The following is a 21,613-nucleotide window of genomic DNA, read 5'->3' on the forward strand; positions in this document are numbered from 1 at the left end:
AAATTCATACATAGCATGATTGGATGGCAAAGAAAAACCAAATTTTTAAATTCTACCAACCAGTGTATTATGGCATGCACTGGGGTGCTTCTTAGCAACGTAAACAACACTGTCAGCTGGACTGGCAGGCACGCCACAGTGCCACTAAGGTGCTGCAGACCAGAGCAGAAAGGCAGCTCAAGCACTTGTACAAACTGCAAACTGCTCCAAAGCTGCTCTCTCAAGCAGTGGCTGAGAGAACAGCTCTGCAGAACGAGAACCAGGAGACCAGCCAGGGACTGCTGGAAAGCAAGACATTCTGATCAGATCTTTCTCCATTTCCATGTTTTATACAACATGCTGGGAAAAGGTAATAAAATGTTTCAAATTAAAAGCTTGACACAGGTTGACATAATAGTTAAAGTAGCTGAAATGTAGAAATGGGATGAATATGAACTAAACTAGCTTTGAGAACCCAAATTCTTTTGCTTCATGTCTTCTAAGTATCATATAAAACAGTGATGTACTTTCTGTCCAAAGATTTGAAAAGTTCATAGAATTACATTTTTTCAAACATGCATTTAACTGTACTCACGTAAATTCAATGGAAATATAACAGTAATTAAAAAGAAAAAAAAGCCTCAAATAAATTTTTACCTAAAACAAATATTTGGAGAATATCAAGAACTGTATTTGCTTTATCTAGCAGCATTACTCAACATTACCTACGACATTTTTGTCATTAATCATTGTTAAACTGTTCTTGATATGCATCTCATGGGCCCTGTACTATGTCTTCTAAGTATTTCTCTTTCTACCAGTCTTTTTTACCTTAACTCACTATCATGTCTCAGTGAAAATAAACACACCATATATTTGTCCAAGTCTTCTCTAAGAAGTCCTTTTAGAATATTATTAGAAGAAAAAATTATTCTTGTTCAAGTATTTAAAACAAAAAAAAACCACCAAAAAACAAACTAAAACCAACCACAACTTGCAGCACCATCCAAATTGTAGATTTTGGAAAATAACAGAGTGGCATTTGGCAAAAGCAGTAAGTATTCATCACATTAGACAGTGTTAGCTTGATCTCTCCTTTTACCACATTTGACCAGTTAGTACCACTAAGTACACTCCAAATTAAAATTTAGGCAGAATACCAAAACTGTACTGTGCTCTGAAGACAGAAAAGCACCCATGACTAGTGACATTTTCCTGCTCTTCACTCTGTTCACTTTTCCTGCTCTTAGACCTATTTGAAAAAGTCATTACCAAAAAAGGAAATTTGAGGAAAGAAAACTTGGTACTGTCATTCAGTGAGGAAAAGATGGATGCAAAGACCCTTTGGAAAGCTCATTTACATCCTTTGGTCATGGAGAAGGATTAACTCTCCCAAGGAATGTGTATTCAGAGCATGGAGTAAAGCTTACAGCTGCCCTTTCAACACATCTATCAGGCCCTAATTTATGGGCTGAGATGATGAAGCTACAATGTCAAATGTAATTTGCAAGGAAGTGCCCTAGCATTTCTCAAAAATGTAATTTCTAAGAGAATGAAACACAGAATCATCATTTTTCTGAGGTTGAACTCAGAAAATATTTTTAAACCTAAGCTCGACACTCATTTTTCAGAAGTATCTTGAATGCTGTTCCCCTTTGTATCTGCTACCCAAACATTTCCAAATCCTTTTCTTTATGTATAGTACCCATCGGAGTATTTCTAAGGTATTTATTGCAAAATCAGAACCATTGTATTTCTTCCTTTGCATTTTAGGGCTAATAGGATCTAACACAAATTTCTTGTTCTCCATGCAGCTCCCACACAAATTCAGACATAGTCCTTCTACCTCTGTCAGAAGATCTTTAATTCACCAGGACTCAGTGTCATTTCTGGGATCAATTGCCATTAGCTGATCTGTGTTCCTCAAATAACATAAAAGAGAAGCTGGTGCTATGTTAAAACTTTACTACAGGTAGGTGTCACCTGAGAAACCTTCCACAAAGGAGGGTCTGAAGCACCCCTCAAAAAAGAGACAATTTCAAGACAAAGTGGAATAATTCCCCACCTGTTTTTGTAAATAGGAAAGTACTAAACAAACAAACATACAAACAAACATGGTCACAACAATCTTTCCTTGAAAGAGTTTGGAATTGTTCTGAAACTGAAAAAAAAAAAAAAAAAAAATCACTCATAATGCTGGCCAGAAACTAACTACTATGGGACAAAAAAGGATGCTACTGTGGAAAAGCAAGATGTCAATTAAATGTTGTTGTGCAGTATTTCACCAATGACAAACTGAACTGAGCTGGGAATCTCAATTTGAGATAAATTATTTTATTTTTGGCTACAAAGTGCCTACTGTAAAAGAATAAAGAAAAAAATAATTATTTTAATGTTAGGTACATGATAAGCCAGCTTTAAATTCAAGTAACACTAGTCTTCCAGTTGCTGACTGGAATACTGGACAGAAAATAATGTCCTGCATAAATGGAAAAAGATGTGTGCATTGGGAAGAAGACCGAAGAGACTAAGGAGGAAGAGGAAGGAGTACACCATGACAAAGGCCATGAAGAATGTAAGATCCTCAGGAACTAGACTGAGGAAGAAAGTAAAACACAGGATTACCAGGCCCCTGAGGGAAGGGATAGGCTTTTACAGCCCTGCTCAGCTTTTCCAGGGGCCCCCACCAACTCCTTGCCAATGGGCCCAGGCCCAGTCCCAGGTGATGCCATGGCAGTGCCAGCTTCCAGCTCTTTCTCCAACTGTTTGTGACAGGGTCCCAGCCCCATCTGGCTGCTTGCCATGTCAGGGCTGCTGATGGGCGCTGTTACTGGCCCTGGCTCTGTCCACCATGCTCCGGAGATGCTGCCCATCAGGAAGGGCATGGCCATCCTCTGGGTCCTCCTGTTGCCTGGCTCCCTGGTGCCAAGCATCAGCTGGTTCTCGCTGCTCCACAACAAGGATGTTAAAACCTTCCTGTGTGTGGAGGCTAGCAAAACTCTGACTTAAAAATAACACATGATATTTCCTTGTTAAAGAGTGAATTAACATTGTAAGTACTGCCCATCATCCTATGGGGAATAAGGAGTACTCCAGCACAGGGAACTGCAGTGGAAGGCTCTGCATTAAGTCCCTACATAGTAACAGCTCAGTGTGGACCAGCAGCTGCATATTCCACAGAGGCAAACAGGACCATCGATATATGCTCTGCACAGGCAAAACCAAAGAAGGTTGATTTCTTCAGCATAAAAAAAATCTTGAAATGCTCTTTCGAACTATCCAAATGCAAAAACCTGACTGTGTGTCCCCACATCAACTATCACTGAGACTGCAATGACTGTAGAAAAGTTAAGTCATGTGACTTGTCTCTTCATATCCATCCATCTACAAAACAGGCAGCATGACCTTGCATTTGGACAGCTAGAAGCAGTCTAATGGCTCAGACAATTAAATTTAATGTGAAATAATCTGTTATGGTTGTTTTGGCTAGGAAATATTATATGGCAGAAATGTAGTGTCAGCAGAGTGAACCATAGAAATAACATGCAGAAAAGTTAAAATCTACCATACTTAACAATAATAAACATAGGTGAAAATTCCAAAACAGCTGGGTCCTACGACCTCTTCTGCTTCACCATAGTGACTCTGAAGTGGAGTCCTGAGAGGAGCAGGAAATGCTCTCTGCTCTCAGAGCCAGCTGACTCCTGTTGCAGGAGATGTGCTGCAACAAGCTGCCGTGGAAGCTGTGCCCCTCCCAGAGCTATACTGCATCACACAGATAATGTGCATGTACTTTAATGGGTATGGAGTTGAATGGGGTAGTCAAGAGACACTTGACTGCTCCAGTGACCTGCAGTACTAGTTTAGATAAATCACTTATATTTCCTAAGAAAAGAATAATATATACATACTTTCCTCTGCAAAACTTAAGAAGCCTACAGAGGTAAAATACCATGCAAGAGCTAATCATATAATTTAGCAAGAACTAAATACTTTCTTCAGTTTATCACTTGAATTATATATTGGACAGAAAAGACTATTAGTGCCAATTTTACTTTATTGCATTATTGTTCTCTATGATGAATCTACAAGTACAGACTTCCATTTCTGTAGAAAGACTTGACTTTCAGCAGGGGGAAGAAAAGCTACTCTTACTTACTCTAAGGTCTGGTTCTTCTGCTATAACACAGTTTTCTTAGAAACAACTGGGGCAAAATGGTACAGGCAACTATCTGTCCTGCTTATTGCTTGTTATATTCATTGGTCATGAGTTTGTTCAGTCTGTGGTCAAAAATATACTGTCATAAGTATGAAGATTGTAGCATTCCTTGACTGTACTATTTGGAGTTGTGCTCTTAAGGAGCCATGAATAAGATCTAACCTAGTTTTAAAATCTACTAGAAGAGAAGTAGATATCTTCTAGTTTTAAAGGGGTGCAGAATAAACTGTAAACAAATACAGTCCCCCTCAAACAGGGAAGCCTGAGAAAACATTGAACACTGGAAACTGCCATTGATATTTTTGGTAGAGTGCTAGTATTTCCTGAAATGACCACAAAATGAAGGCCATTTCTCTACAGAATCGGAAAGAGAAGTTGTGCTCGCTTCTGACCATGTTCCAGTGCGGCTGTATAGAAAGCTGTTTTGGCAGAGCAGGTATACAGCTGCTCCAGGAAAATGCTGTTCCCAAGCTAATGATCACTGCTAGGAAGTGATTGTAAACTGTAATTGGGGTGAGCTAAAAGTGAACTGTAGTCATTTACCGTAGCTCAGCTGATGAGCAGTAAAAGCAGTAACTTCCTGGTAATTCGGAAGTTTTCAGTCTTTATTGAGCAATGACTCCTTCAGACTGTGACTTCTAAAAACATTGTTCCCCGTCTTTCAGCTTTTAAATTTCATACCAAAAATCAGAACTCACCTCACTATTGCTTATTCCACACACTTTTTTACTTTTATCTTAGAACTACATGTCCCATTTTTGCTCTTATAACTTATCACATATGTTCTATACAATAAAGGCTTAGCAATGCTCACCAAGTACAAGGAAAACTGAACACTTAATTAATAATGTTTTTAACTTCTAATGCCTTCTTTTTTGCAATGGCCTATAAAAGTTTTCTCTCTGCAAGCTGTCAGTCACATCACTTTGCCTGTACAATTTATCAGGTTCATTGTGTAGGCATAATTCATCTTACTTTTCTAGTCCTTTGACAGCTGTCTTCCCTTGCATTGCTCATGAGTTGTTCCTAGACCAATTCTTCATTTGACTTTGATATTTCAATATTCTAATGCGTTGTCATTCCAAAACAAACACTGGAGTAAACAAGTTATTCTACCTGGTTTATCCATCTCTGTTTGCCTGAACCATCTTCAAACACAGTTTATTAAAACTGGCATGTGATTTACTATCTTATTGCTCTCTTAATTATGATATTAAACTGTCTATCTACCAGCCTGATATAAAGCACCAGAAAGATTCACAGAGCTACGTGGAATGTCCCCAGTTCTGGGCAATCAAGGGGTTTTAATTTTTATTGAAAACACAATTATTTTTCTAAGAAAGCAGGAAAACAGATATCACAAAGAATGCCCTATCATACACTAATTTGAAAAAAGAAAAAGGTTCCTATTCCATAAAATTACCTTTCTAATGCCATTTTAAAATATGCTAATCTAAATGTGATTAAAAAATAATTGTTATGGCCCCACCACTGTCTGGCTGTAACATTTAGTGCTAACATTTGGCAATCACAGGGCTTGACACTGGGTGTATTTGCAGACATGATGCAATGTTTTGCATGAGGAGCCTATCCCGGCTACCAAGACTGTTTATTGTAATGGTTAACGAGCCCAGGCAGGACTCTGAAAGAGGCTAGACTGCTAGAGAGCTCCAGCTTTGAAGTTCAGGCTTTTTGGGGAAAGTCGGCGTGATTAGTTTGTATCACACATGGTGATACAAACTGCTTCTCTTCACTGATGTTACAACCTACCACTTCAGGAATTAGGAATCTTAATTACATTATGGATTTCATATAAAAAACTCTCTACTTTGTCTTTTCAGGAATGCAGTTAAGTAGGTACTGAGATAATGACTCAGAATATTACTTAATATTATTCAACAAAATGCATTCAGTCCAGGTGAAGGGACAGTAAGTGTCTCTTGAAATATATTTATTTATGAAAAATAAAATAGAAATGCAAATTTGACTTTGAAATTATCATGATTGCTATGCAGAAATCATAAAATAAATTCATTTTAACTAATTTTTCTTAGATCTTGTATTTTCTCTTCAAGCATCTTCTGCGGTTACTAAGCAGAAAATTACTTACCTCTGAAAATACAGTTCATAGTATTTCATGATGTCAATTGCAGATCTTTTATGAGTTTCACGACAAAAAAGCAATGCACAACAGAGCCAAAGAAAAATAACCAGTAAGTCCCAAGATGAACCCCTCTCTTTTGAGAAGCGTTTAAATTGCATAAAATATTTTATTATTATTAATCAGGAGGCTTACGGTTTTGTTTTTTTCATATACTCAGCCTGTCAAAATGTTTTTAATTTTTCACTTTATATTTTCTCCCAAAACCAGCATTCACAATGAGTAAATGCCTAGGAATATTGGTACACATCAACAGTCCTTAATCCAGCAGATGTTCAAGCAAGGTAGAACTGTAACAGCAAAAAGAATTTTGTGAAAGGGAAACTAGAATTTATTTTACTGCCTTCTTACATGCTCTTTTGAAGGTACAGGTAAACCCATAATGTGCTTTCAAATATTTGGAAACTGGGTAGCAATGTAAACATGCTATACAAGCTGAACTAATGTGGCTCTATGACTTCTGTTTCACTAGAAAGAGGAAGTTGAGCCATAAAACAATGGACTGACTGAGACAAAGAGGCAAATCCTGATTTCAAACAATAACAAGTCATTTGCTGCTGCTGATGCCTTCTTGATTCTTTTCTATGCTCTTTTTGTTCTATGCTTTGATTTTCTTCCACTGCACTACAGAATGAATGAACAACTGAACTACAGCTTAAACACCTCCTTGAGTGTGTTGTATAGAGTCACTAATGCTGTCTGAAATATGTAATTCACAAGAGCTCTGGTGTTCAGTGACTAATGTTGAAGGTAGGCAAACATCTTAAAGAAACTTTGATATTTAAAAGGATTTTAAAGCATTAAGTGGCATAAATTTCAATTTATTTTCCATGGATGCAATACAATTTTTTGTAAAGTCACACAGAGGTGAATCTGCCAGTAATGGCACTTAGCATAATGCAGCATTTTCATTTCATTTTTTCTCCAAGGCATCTGAAGACCTCTTGCTCTTTCTTCCAATTCAGTGTATTCTCCTTGTACTCACTGATGTAGTTGAAGTATAACTTCCACAAGCATGAAAATAAACAACACTATTTCCCTCAGATTTTCTTTCAGTGCTGATACTACCCCTCTGCAAAATCACAATAGATACTTACTATATTATTTTAAAATTGTCAACAAGACAAAACCCAGTATATAATTCATACACATATAGGTATAATGGGAAAAAATATTTTAAGAGAAAATTTTCACTTTCATGTATATTTGTATTCTGATCAAAACTGGTCAAATAGAGAATTAACAACAGGTACAGTAAATTCAGCAAAACATCCACACTTGCCTGTTCAAAAGTATTCTTTTGAAATTCTTCAAATCCAAAAATATCTAATACTCCAATTTCAAACACCCGGTCACTGGGAAAAAAAAAAAAAAAGATATTACAGATAATAAGAATTCAAGCAAGTGAATAATACATCTGTTGTTTCTCACAGAAGTATTTCTGTTCTAGGACAAAAGCAGGCTGTAGTTCAAAAACATGGATGAAATACACAAGCAGGCCATGTATAGAACAGAATCAAAATTCTACTCACCAACCTGTTACGCAGAACAGAAATAAAAAAGCAGGGTTCAAGATTACTTTAGCAGCCATGCTAAAAACTGTATTTGGAAGAGAAGGAAAAAATCTTAACTTCCTTAAAGTCCACTTTCTAAGGCTATAGGTACCCATTTTCTGACATCAGGGGTAATCATTTCAGAGAAGTTTCAAAAATGCCTGGTTGCACTCAGTTATTCTTTCTCGTTTGTATTTCTTTGGCAGCCAGAATTGCTTCTACAAAATGTACTTCAAGGGAAACCTGTTAAGCACAAGTCCTTTCTGTGTCAGCATCAAGTAGAATTTTTGGGCTCAGGCTGCCCAAGAGGTTACATGACCCAGGGAAAAGTACAGCCAGCGGTCAGGCCTGAAGAAGGCAGATGTTTCCTCTCTGTACATATAAAAGAATACTTGCTGACATTGCATCTAATATGTTGTGTGTCACTGCATGCATTCAGGGAAGGGATTTTCTTGTGGCCAAGTGGAAGGATCACAGCAGAGCAGTCAGCTAGGATTTGAACAGGAGAAATGGGAAAAGGACAGAGGTGTTATTATCCTGTACTTGCTTGGGACTGGGTCATTGTAAACCTGATCTGGAGAGAAAACTAAATTCACTGCAGTGAGCAAAACTAGTATTTTGGGATATTCTGTTGCCTACTTTGCAACGATAATATTGCAGGCTGCTGGTTCTGAGATCCTTCCATATTTTTTTTTCTCCATATTCTAAGTTTCCTATATGTCTAAATCTCTGTGCATATCAGGCTATAGATGTAAAGGAGAAAAAGGTGAACCACTGTTGAAATACAGGAGTATAGTTCCATTGCAGTCATTGTAACCCCTACCACATCATTAGATGAGGATCCAGCCCTCAAAATAAATTCCTATATAGGAAACAAACAAAATAAATTCATTTGAAAAAAAGGCATATTATAAAACAAGCTGGGAAAAACAATCCTCAGGGGCAAGCAGGAGCCTTTTTCAGAAATCATGCCCAAGAAGTTTGTCTTCATTTCAAAAGCACACTAGTTCAATGCACTACTGATTGTCACAGGACTAGTTGTGTGCATAAATGTCAGACAGAGATTGTTACATAATAAATCTAGTCCAGAATGGCTTTGTTGGGCAGCAGAGGTTATCAGGAGGTTGATTAGCCTCCAAGAGAATTTCTACAAGAAAAAGCATAAAGTTATATCACCACCTCCATCTCTAGCAATGAACGCAATTTAAATTGGGTTTTAAAATGTAAGCCTCATTCACAACTGCTGCTGATTAGAGATGAAGGGTGTATATTCCTTGTCACAATGTGTTTTCAACAAAACCTTTTCATTTCAAGAAAGAAGAATTAAATGTTTAAAAACAAACTACGTCAGAGAAACTAGTATTGAAAATCCAGAATTACCATATTATTTAAACAGGTTTTGGAAAAAAAAGAGAAGCTTGAAATTTCAGAATACTTGATAGGTTTTCACTCTTTGGTTTTTTTTTTTTTTTTTTTTTTTTTTTTTTTTTTGTTTTTTTTTTTTTTTTTTTCATTTGTATATAGCCTTCCTTGTAGGAAGGCAAACATGAACTGCTATGTAACATTGTACAACAGCTGAAATATTGCATTATAGTTCACAATTTTTAAGAACTACTTAACACAGAACAGCTTATCCCTTCTCTTTCTGATTCAATTAATAGATTTGAGACAGGATGGTCTACATCCCAGTTGAGTCCATGACTGTTATTTTGTCAAATTAGTGTCTCTTACTTTCCCTCAAGGAATATATAAACATTTGCATAAGGAAAAGACCAATACAAACTGACTTAATAAAATATTAAAAGTCAGGCAAAACAGGAACCTGGTCCTACGTTCCAAAATTTGGGGTAAAAGCCTTAGCAGACAGCTTACTGCCTACCTCAAACAACATTCTGTATCAAAACTGTGATATTTGTGAGAAATATCCTGGCTTGCTGGAGATGCATTTGTTGACAGAAAAACATGTAGTCTCAGTGTTTCTATGAACTCTTCTTGATAATTTTGGTCTAGTGTTATTAGGAGATCCACACAGCACATTGAAAGAGCTGGAGGTTTTACATAATTAATATCTTGCCTAGGGGGCAAGTATAACAGAGCTAGGCTTTGTATCCTCTACAACAGCGACATTTTACTATTATGTTGTGCTATTTATGTGCAAAATCTCTACAACCATGATAGTAATCTTCTGTATTAAATTATTGCTCAGATTTTGAAAACTAAGTAACAACTGACAGCACAACATCCAAATTAAAAGCACTGCTTTATATATGACTGCAAATTACTTTGCTTTTTAAATCTTTCTTCTTGTCTTTCTTTTTTTCATACCATTTTTCTTGCCAGAAGGAGGTTCCCTATATGTTTTTACTGGCTAGCTGTCAATCATATTAATTCCAGCAAAATTACTTTCCTTAAATAATCATACCAGAGATTCCCAAGGCAAAATAAAGCATGAATGGTTCCATGTTTACAAATGAAAGGGCATGTCACTAGTGTCTAAAAGAAAAAATATTAGAAAAAATCACTTTTTGTTCTGAAAGATTTCCTTATTTTATTATTTTATCGTTACTAACCATCACTGACACATTTCTTCATTATGTTTCAGATATTTAATATTTACTGTGTATAACTAAAACAACTGTAGTTTTACTGGGGACTGAGACTTTGATTTCAAGTTTGACAATACTTCCCAGAATAGAAATTAGAAAAAAAGGAATTTGCTGCGTGAAGATGTTTGAAGAACTTTATCTCTTATACCAGCACACAGGTGTGAATACTTAAAAACAAGCATGGATGTTCACTATAAATAATTTTGGTTTTCTAATTCACACAACAGCATTTCAGCTTACAATGTTTTTCAATGTCTCCAGTTTTTCCTTTTTTCCTCAGAACATCTCTGTAAAGATACCCTTATAGACCAGAAATACCTTTTTGATCTTGTACACTTAACAATTGTATTATAAAGAAACTACATAAAAATCCTGGCAACTCCTGAAAACAATACACATACAGAAGACATCCTGTCTGATAATTACCACCTTGGCAGAGGTCTTGCCATTCATCAAGAGATGCTCTTGAACCATTTACCATTCCTGGCAAGGCGAACAGGACTCCCTTTACAATATGTCTGACCCGGTGCTGCAGATGAACCTATAGAACATTATTTGTTCACTTTTTTTCCATCACAGATGGTTCTTAGCTCCAAAATCAGTAGGGTTCATTCCTTTTGTTATCTTTTGCAATCTGCCAGAATAAAGCAGTGAGATGAATCTGTTGTGGGAGGGTGATCTAATGTGCCTTTTCACCTGCCCAAGATACAACAGATTTTGCTCTTCCTCCAACTTCTGCCAGTAATGAGGAAGGCTTATGTCTGATCTTGATAAACTGGAAGTGATACTGATTAATGAGGAAATATTTCTCTGATTAGATGAAGCATATAGTCTAGCCTTTAAATGAGGTCCCTCAGAATCCTAATTAAGAAGCTCTCAGTTTTCCCAGGGGAACAGATTATACCTGTTGTCACAAACACAGTTCTTGAAGGGAATAGGCTGAATGCTTCCAGTTGGATATGTTCATCTCAAACAGTTACTAAACAAAACTAGTTTCTGAAACTTTTGAGGGAGATTTTTCAATAGTCTGAGATTTTTCCTGAGATTTGGTGTTGTTGCCATGTCTCTCGGGTATCTTGCTCATCAACTGTAATTTTTCTTTTAGTATTACCTTACACAAGTGTGAGTGGTATATATAGAGATGGTGGCTGGACATATCACAAAGAAACGCTGGCTCCATATCTGACAAACACTTTTTTGAGTGACTTGACAGTTATGGCAGGAAGTAAGAAGTATATTTGCCAGTGGGCTCAAGATCTACAGGTCTTTCATTAGTAGCACGTACTCTTCTTCAGTTTTTTCAAGTCATATTTTTTCTGGGCTTTAAAAAATTGAATTATCTTGTTTAATGAAACATTGGAAATTATCCAGAATGAAGCAGATTTCAAATTATGATATTATGTACCATATTAGATTAGATGCTTTGTACTGTTTGTCAGTTTTAAAAGATTTCCCTACCTCCACATATAGAAACAATTCTCATTATGCTGTGGGTTCATGCTCTGAACAGGAAGTTCTTTCCCTCCTTCCTGCACTCCCAGCAACCTTCTATTGAGTCCAGTAATAGACAAATAAATGTTTTAGGTTTTTTTCTGATATTTTTTCTGAAGCTGAGAAGATTTCTGTTCCAGAATATCTTGTTCTATAGATTAGATAGTGTACTAAGAATTTTGTAAATGAGACTTCTGACATCTTTCCTTTGCCCAAATAAATGTTCCTACTGCTGCTACCCTTTGGCACTATTTGAATTTTGATGGGTACAAGAGCATACAGTCAGAATATAAAACCTTTCAGAAACTACCTATTTAGATATATTCTGTATGCTCTATTTGCAACAGAATTCTATGGCTGACCTAGTGATACAGACAGAAAGTATAACAATGCCAGCTTTCTTTGTTTGTCTGTAATACTGGCGCATAAGAATCTCAGAATGGGTCAGGTTGGAAGTGACCACAGCAGGTCATCTGCTCCAGCCTCCCTGCTCAAGTAGGGACATCCCAGAGCACATGGCACAGAATTGCATCCAGATGGTTTCTGAATATCTCCAGTGAGGGAGACTGCACAACCTCTCTGGGCAACCTGCATGGCCACCCACACTGTAAAAAAAGTTCTTCTTCATGTTCAGGTGGAGCTTCCTGTGCCTCAGCTTCTGCACATTGCCTCTTTTACTATTGCTCAGCACCACTGAGCAGAGCCTGGCTCCATCCTCTTGACAGCCTCCCTTCAGAATTTGTAGACAGTGATGAGATTCCCCTTTCAGTTGTCCTTTCTCAAGACTAAACAGGCCCAACTCTCTTTGGACTCTCCTCATAACAGAGATGCTCCAGTCTCTGAATCATCCTTGCTGCCCACTGTTGGACCTGCTCCAGGAGTTCTGTGTCTCTCTTGCCCCAAGGAGCTCAGAACTGGACACAACACTCACTTGGGCTGAGTAGAGGGACACAATCACCTCCCTTGACCTGCTGCCAATGTTCTTCTGAATGCAACCCAGGACACTATTGGCCTCCTTGGACAGGACACACTGATGGCTTATGGACAGCTTGTTTTCCAACAGGACACCCAGGTCCTTCTCCACAGAGCTGCTTTCCAGCAGGTCAGCCCCACCCTGTACTGCTGGAGGAGGTTGTTCCTCCCCAGGTGCAGGAACCTGCATTTGCCTTTGCTGAATTTCAGGCAGCTCTTCTCTGTCCATCTCTCCACCGTGTTGAGGCCCTTCTGAAGGGCTGCACAGCACTCTGGGATATTGCCCACTCCTCCCAGCTTTGTGTTGTCACCAAACTTGCTGAGGAAGCATCTATCCCATTGTCCAGGTGATATATGAATAAGTTAAACAATACTGGGCCCAGTAATGGGTGACTGCTAGTGAGAGGCCTCCAGCTAGACCCAGACCCTCTGGGACTTGCTGTTCAGCCAGGTTTTAGCTACCAAATATGTATCAGCTTTTTATCAGGTTTTATCTACAAAGAGAGAAAATGTTTTCTAACTAGCTGATAAAATAACATGCCTTCAACTTACTAGCAGGCAGGGAACACAGTATCAAGATTTTCTCAAGCCTATATACCTAATTAGCTTGCTTTCCATGAGAAAAGAAAAACAGTATTTCACAAGAATTCACAGGCATTCTTAAATCTCCATAAAGAGAAAGCTCTCTTGCAGAATGAGTCAGGAATTGTTAAAACATTACCTTAAGTCATTTCATTACTCATTTGGATCACTAGATCCAACTTTGCCAATGTGCAATCAGTTACCTCAAAATGTCACATTAAGGCAACCATGAGTCAACAAAACTAAACATCAGCATACTTATCTAAATGAAAGTAAAACAGTGGTAAACTTCGAAGAGTTAAGAGTCTTAGGAAGAAATTCACCTAGACTATTTTGATAATAAAAAATCACTAGAATAGGAAATCATTATATAGATCAGTGAAGACAAATATCAACAATTAAAGAAGATAATTATAAGCACTTGTGAGAAATGTTAATAGCTTTCTTCTAATTCTACTCTAGGGGCCAATTAAGTTTTTTTTAAATAATATCAGAATGAATAAAGTAAAAAACCTCAGATCTTGCAACCAGTCTAAACTAGCATGTAGGGTTATAATTTAGTTAAAACGAAACAAAATTTTAAGTTTTTATGAAAGAGAAAAACATTTCTAAAGGTGTGTTTTCTCACTTAACACCACTATTAAAATTCTTGCTTTATACCTATTGAGTAGTATTACAAAGTAATGAATTTTCTGGATTCTGGCAACACTTTTTATTCTCTATACTTCATACCTTTAGAGCTTGTTCTTTGCAGCTTGTCACAGCATCATCTTCCTTCGCTTAGATTTAATGATAATTATTGCTTTTATTTTGACTGAAACCTGTCACAAACTATTTCATAGTAAATATAAATCAATATTAAATACCAAAATCAAGTATTTCCACCATAAAAGTTAAACAGAGATAACCAGTTTCCTCAAAAATGCTAAGATCAAATGCTTCTTTTAGAGTTACTAAGCCAATAAATCTAATTTTATTGCTTCATAAATTCTCCCTGAAGTGTGATGGAAATGCAGCTAAACTGCCTCACAACAAAACAAGAAAACTGGTTTAGAAAACTTATTCCAGGTTTCTGATCAAGGCTTCATTCCATCTGATAAGCAGTAATTCTGTCAGTTTCCAACCTGGGAAAACAGTGTGGCCTGGAATGTATCAGACTTATCTAGTCATGTAAGTTAATGTTTTTGGAGGATCTTTAAGCAGAGGTTTATTAAAACTGCACCAAATTGGAGATACAATGCTGCTAATTGATAGTTACTCAGATGTATTTGAAGTACATCTGACCCACAAATCACAAATTCATTGTGCTAATCCAGTTTGCACCTAGAACTGTTCTATGCCTTGATTTATTCCTCCAAGTTAAGCAATATGACTAGGATGGACCAAAAAAAAAAAATAAAAAGGGTGTGGGCCACTTTAACTGAGGTTCAAATATTAGTGTAGGATGATCAACTTAATTTTCACTTAGAATAAGCTACTTAGCTTCAAGTTTGGAAAGGGAATGAAGCTGATTTTGGCCTGATAAAATTTAGTATATCTTGTCAGTACTGCCAATTAATCCTGAGCTGGTTAGCTTTCTATAACCAGCCTAAATGAAGAACTGCCCATTTTCAAGCACAGGTATAATATGTGGCCACAGTAGACTATAGCAAATTCCTCACTTCTGATACATCAAACAGCTGTCCTGTTTTAGCTGTAACTTAAAACCTCACAGAGTCTTCAAGTTACTTCACAGGTAGAAATAGTTTCACTGAGAAATATTTTCACAAGGTAGAAGTCACTTCTTCTACCTAGAGATTGCACTAAAAGGAGAGTACAAGGTAATACACAAACAACTTTGACTTTCATTATTTGAAGATCCTACGATATCTAGAAATCATAGGTTTATATTAGCAACAGAGATACACAACACCTATTCTGAAAGACTGTGAGATATAAAATTTTTAAATTACAGACTGAAAAATTATTTCAAATAATTTTAATAGATTTTTAATATACCAATTCTAAATTTCTCTCTCAACAACCACTACAAAAAAACCTCACTAGTTAGAAATGCCTGAGCTAGATTGTTGTCTGTCACAGACATGCACTGAGCTAAGCCTCTGTTCCATATGTCCCAGGAATGAATGAGGAAGAATTGTGACCTCATGCCTTTCCTTATTATGAACAGAGTATGACAAATTAGGACGTGGATTGGAAAATTGCTCTAGCTTAGTGTCACAGACAAGCAAAATCATTCCATGTTACTTCTGATTGCCTTCAGCAGGAAGTGAGCGGTGTATATACACCACACACTCTAGCGGCGTATGTATAATGACAGATTTTAGGTGTAGAAAGCTGAGTTACTCAGGCATGGAACCTTTTTCTCTTAGCTACACCCACAGAACAGAAATGTGATTTGTCACTGATTGGTCTATGAATAAGAATAAAAGTAAGATTCTGAAGTCCCTGAACTCCAAAAGAGTAAGAATTTGTCCTATGCAGCCATGGAGATATGATATAAAGAAAACTTACTTATGAAAATTCCCCATCTGTCATTAGTGGATTACCATTTACCAAGAATTCCAAACCATTCGTATTTCACGTTCATAAGAAAGCTCAGCTGAGCATATGAGCTGTTGAACTTTGATTAAATCACATGCATATGATCATCTAATTATGTCTACTGTCTTAGTTTGTTACTTTGATTCTACTGATATCTCCTCTTTTTTGTTGTTCCTTTAATTTGTTTCTTGACTGCTCCACTGATGCACATTAATTAGCATTCATTTTTCCAAGAAACCACGCTGGATAGCAACAGTACCGCATTTAGAAGATGCTAACCTAGAGAACATTCTTAGAACATTTAATTCAGTTAAGTTTAAATGTTCATTTGAGGGCCTTTGAATAAAATTCTGTTTTTAATACCCTGTGCTAAGGTCACTGTTTTGGGAAGAACAAGTGTTGGGGTCTCCCCCCTGCCATGGAGCCCTGGGAGAGGGGCCCTGGGGGGGACACACGGGGTTTCCCTGCCCCTGCTCAGCCTCGTTCCCATGGGTTGGTTTGTGTTCCCTGCGCGGGCAGAAGGACCCTCGGGTGCCGTGACTGGAACAGTTCCTGGGCAGAGCCCCGGCCATGCGGCTGGGGAAATAAACATCTCTGAAACAGCTACCCAGAATCTGTCCATGTATACTTCTTTTCCACGGGACTCCTGGTTTGATATATTTTTGTTACGGTAATCCCCGCTGTAACAAACAAGTATGTTCTGCATTAAAAAAGCAACAAGCAGCATTTTGCATGTTGAAAGACATAGCTCATTCTGTGTTGTCAAGTCCTAAAAGGCTACTAATTGTAACCACCAATCTAGATTACTGCAAAATCTAAGGCCCCCTATATAAGCAAAGAAATAAACAAATATGTTACAGTAGAAACAACTAGAAGGAATGGCCAGTGCTTTAAAGACCCAAGTATCACTGTCATGCTATTATAAAATGCTTTAAAACATTATCAGTGTGCATTAAATTCCACCATTTAATGGAATCCTGTTTCTTTTATGGTTCTGAATTTGAACAGATAATGGAACACCTAATAGTTTCCAATGGCACTCCTACCTGCCACTCTCATCTTGATTTTGAAGGTAGCAGTTGATTGTGTTGACTAAAAAGCTAAATAAACGACCATACAGAGATTTCGCCAAGAGATCCCGGTAAAAATCTGCAATCTCTATAGTGTGCCTCCGAACAATTGTGTCTCCTAAAAGAAAAAGCAGAAAATAGAGATGAAAGTGTGTTGTAAACTTTGCCTTAAGTAATTTTAGTTACAATAAATTTAGCTACTTCTCCTTTTTACAGGTGTTAGCTTTTTTCTGAAGCCTCCAGTGCAAGAGGAGAAGACTGTCAACACTCAAAACATTTTTAGTTTGGAAATACATGCCTTTATACTTTGTTCAAAAAGTATAAAGTACCACACAGAGTATGAGTACCACACAGAACCAGTATTTTACTGAAAATATTTTTTTCAGATGTTTTTTCCCAAGACACTCCAGTTGATTACAGTTCTTACTAATATTATCTATTAATATCTAATCTGTTATCTTGACACACTTTTGTAACATTGATCAAGTTAGGAGCTCATCAACATCACAGTGTGGAACTGCTTTGTTCCATATTACAAAGGCATTTCTAATTTGGTGGCCCAGTCTGATTTACTGCCTGGCAGCTAAGCCTACATATTCCTCAGAGGGAATGTTTACAGGACCATACAAGAAATAAGGAACAAAAATCACTAGCTTTTAAATTTTTTAAATCAGAAGGATCAAAATGCCACCAGGTCTGATCTATAAGAATGTAAACTTAGAAAAGATTACCTTTAAAATACTGAACATCTGTTGTTAAGGCTGAAGCAAGCTCATCTGGTGAAACCTGCAGCATCCCTGCCACTGAAATGAAAAGAAAATGTAAACAAAGACTAATTTATGCTATACGACACATTTCATTTTTTACAGCAGACTTTCTTCTGTATATTTCTTTTTGAATAGTGAAAGAATCCAAACATTAAAGAAAAGGGTGCTGTCATAGGAGTAATCAAAATTAATGAACACATTCAATTGGATTACTGTAATCAGTACTTTGTGAAGTTTTAATATATCTGTATATTACATTACAGCTTTCTATCCCCTTCAAAGATTACTCAGGACTCTCCCCAGGGTTTGGCAGACTTTCTATGGGATTAGAGTTAAGGTATGCCACTTATTGACATTCTGTATCCATAAGCCACTTGGAAGACATTTGTTAGTGACCAAGAGGGCAAACTTCGAAGCACTGAAACGAGACCCTTTTAAGACATAGATTTTGAATGTAAGGAATTCAATTCAAGGCAAATTGTTCAGCTGTTGACAAGCGCTGCAGAAGCATTTTAAAAGAAGACTGCACGAAGTACACTGTACATTTTCTTCTGGCAAATAATAGCATTAAATATGACACTTAATTAGATAATTTGAAATATTGGCATTTTATTTCATTCCATAAAAATCTGTAATTTATAAAACATCCAAGTCAATTGGATACTGTCTTCCCACAGTAACTTATGAATTTTCAGAAGTCATTTTTTTTGTCTCCCTGGATTTGTGTTTCCATCTGTCGGTGGAACAGTGCAACTTCCCTGCTGTGGGACCGAGCAGGCGATGCTCCAAGGTCACATCCTACTGACCTTGTTCCAGTAGCTGCAGGTCTGACACGAATGCTGTCTCAGCGTCTGTCAGAGCCGTAAAGCGAATGTCTCCAAGATGCAGAATTGCTGAGAGAATTACAAACAGGTTCTCCACCTCCTGCATACATTTTTTGCAGAATTAAAGATAAAGAAAAGATTTGTTGGGCACACCAGTGAAAGGCAATGCTTTATAAAAACACAAATTCTTTTAGTTTCTATCAGTGGCATTTGATAATTTGAAAAGTATTCATGTGTGAATTATTAACAGGAAATCTAAAATCAAACTGGAACCTAGCTAGGACATGAACCAACAAAATTAGTTTTTATTTCCTTTGTTTTAATGTAAGTCACCTTAACCGCTAGGTTAAGAATGTTTTTCAGAATGTGGTAACAATACAGAAATATCTTTAATGGATGCATTATTTCTACAAGAAATAAAACATACCTTGTCCATAGAGAATTTCCATTGAGACTATTTATGTATCTGGGAATAGCAAGGGGTTTTTTTGTGTCAACCAAGTGAATTCACAAACAAAGTGTTCAGCTCTAAACTAAAAGAGGTTCCTGGTACTAAAAGCTGCAATTAAGGTCTGAAAGAAACACAAGCAACCTTCCTTACCCTCACACTTTCCCTCCAGGATTGCATAATCTTTTGCAATGTTTCAGATTGTGAAGCACTTATCTTTAGGGGCAGATTTTTCCTGGCCTCATTTTTAGCACAGCAAGAAGAAAATTAACTTTCTTTGGTTGTTTTGGTTGTTAATTATTTTTAAAAATATTTTTAAATTCAAGGAAAAATATGATCCATTAAATATGACCCTTAAATCTTAAATATGGAAAGCATTGTGTGTTTTTGGAAGATTTTTTTAAGGTCAGTTTTATAACAATGGTGCTTCTTAAAATTGTAAAGCAGGAAACCTGATATGCACTATAATATTACATGCCATTGTGAACAGCAAAGTTAATTGATGATTCTTGAAATATTTTTGAAAAATAGTATTTGGAATCTGATTCTGATGAAACTGCAGAACTGACAGTGAGAACCCTCACTAATCAGAATCTGCAGACTAAGATTATAAATACACTACTAATGAAATACTTAGCTAATACATCCTCTTTATTCTCAAGTTTTCTTCTTCTTTTCTTCATGTTCCTTTCCCTAATAAACATGCCAATCATCAAAAGGCATTAAAAAAGCTTACATTCTTTCTGGGATAGACTGTGGCACCTCCAATGCTGTTTAAGCACGTTTGAGTCTCTAAACTACATTTTAAGACAAGAACATCAATCTCTTGCAGTATGAGATAGATGTCTATAGGGCAATTTTGTGTATTTTAGTCTTACACAGTACCAAAGCTGAAGATTCAGAAAAACCCAATATATACAGGCAAAGTCTGAACAAGATAACTCTTAAAATAGAAGTTATGCTAATATAGCATCAAACTAGGGTGCTATACCCTGCTTCTTGGAATGGTATCTCAGGCAAGATGAAGTGGCACACTAGCACTGCACTCTCCTTGCTTGTAGGTTAACTCATTCACAACTGGTTTGGGGATGACTGTACATCACTGAATGGCAGTGGGCTGGGACAGCTGTTGATTCTGCTGATTTTGGTAAGGTCTCAGGTATACTTCACATTCCAGATTCTCAAGCACTTTTTTATTGTGTAAATGCATGTTCCCCCACCTTTAAAACAGTAATTGTTTTTAATGAACATTAACATGCTTTGGACAATACCGTTAATGACTGCTACGGAATTTTTATGTAGTTCTTCAAAAAGATTATCTACTGTATCATTAAATGTGGCTAGGTAGTCAAGGAATGATACATACAGATCTTTCCGTGTACCTCAGAAGTAATGGGCAGCAATTTTAGGAATGTGTTTTTTCTGCGTATTGCCCTCTAACATTCGACACAGGAGATGAGCCTGAAGTACTTGAGAGTTCCACAGATTTCTCACCCCCTAAATATTATTCTAATGATGCCTGAATACAGAGGAGCCTTCAAGATGGTTTACACTTTTCTGAGGTGTAACTTCTTTTCAAGAACTCTGGGCAAAGTGAAGTATTGGACTCAAAAGAATACTGTATGTGAAGCATTCTCAGACAGTTACCACAGGCTTCTAAATCATGATTCATTTTGCATTCAATTATTTACTTATGGGCTGAACTTCTTCCTCAACAGAACAGAAACATTAATGAAAGAGCAAGAGAGATCCACCGAATTGTGAACACTGGGCTAAACCCAGAAGTGTCTGGACATTTTTGCCATTGAAATCTACTGGTACAGAGCTTGAGCCACTAAGAGTGAGGAATAATACTGTCAAATATAGCCATATGTATTCAATTTTGTACATGGCCTCACGAAAATTCATGAAAATGGACCTTACTCTTCGTTACATTGAAAGGTGACATTTGTTACTACCTTAACTAGGGAATGCCAAACAGCTCCATGATGTACCACCACCACCACAGAAGTCTAACTCACATCTAAATAAAAGCTTCAACAAATTCAGAATTTTTTGCTGATAGCCCTTGATCCTTTTTTATTACAACTCCTGCCTATCTGTCATTTTTGATGATGACCTAACTTAGAGTTACATTAATTTTTGTCCCGTTTTTCTAATGATATACTACAGGGGGAAGTTTTTACCTCCTTCTAAAACTACTGTTGCTTATGCATTTCTCTTGCAGAAGTGTTCCAGCTACAGTGTGCTAGGTAGCATACACATATGTAAGAAATATGGGGAGTTTGTTAAGCATCCTAGTATCCCAAAGGGATCCACAGTTTACATGAGTTCTTGCATGCATCCTTCTATTTCTTCTGATTTCCATCACACCTCTGTCCTCCAGAACCTCTTCTT

General features: G+C 36.9%; 1 protein-coding gene across 1 annotated transcript in view; it reads right to left on the reverse strand.

Moving 5' to 3' along the window:
* Positions 1-21,613, reverse strand: part of MYO16 (myosin XVI) — a gene marked incomplete at both ends in the record, with an annotated part of 287,015 nt that overhangs the window by 96,487 nt on the left and 168,915 nt on the right. Inside the window, 4 exon segments of the mRNA XM_082277664.1 lie at positions 7,642-7,714; positions 17,154-17,295; positions 17,909-17,980; positions 18,751-18,868. Coding sequence (XP_082133790.1) covers positions 7,642-7,714; positions 17,154-17,295; positions 17,909-17,980; positions 18,751-18,868 — 405 coding nt within the window.

The sequence above is a fragment of the Coloeus monedula genome, assembly GCF_965178545.1.
Source record: "Coloeus monedula genome assembly, chromosome: 3".
In the NCBI taxonomy this organism is placed as follows: domain Eukaryota; kingdom Metazoa; phylum Chordata; class Aves; order Passeriformes; family Corvidae; genus Coloeus; species Coloeus monedula.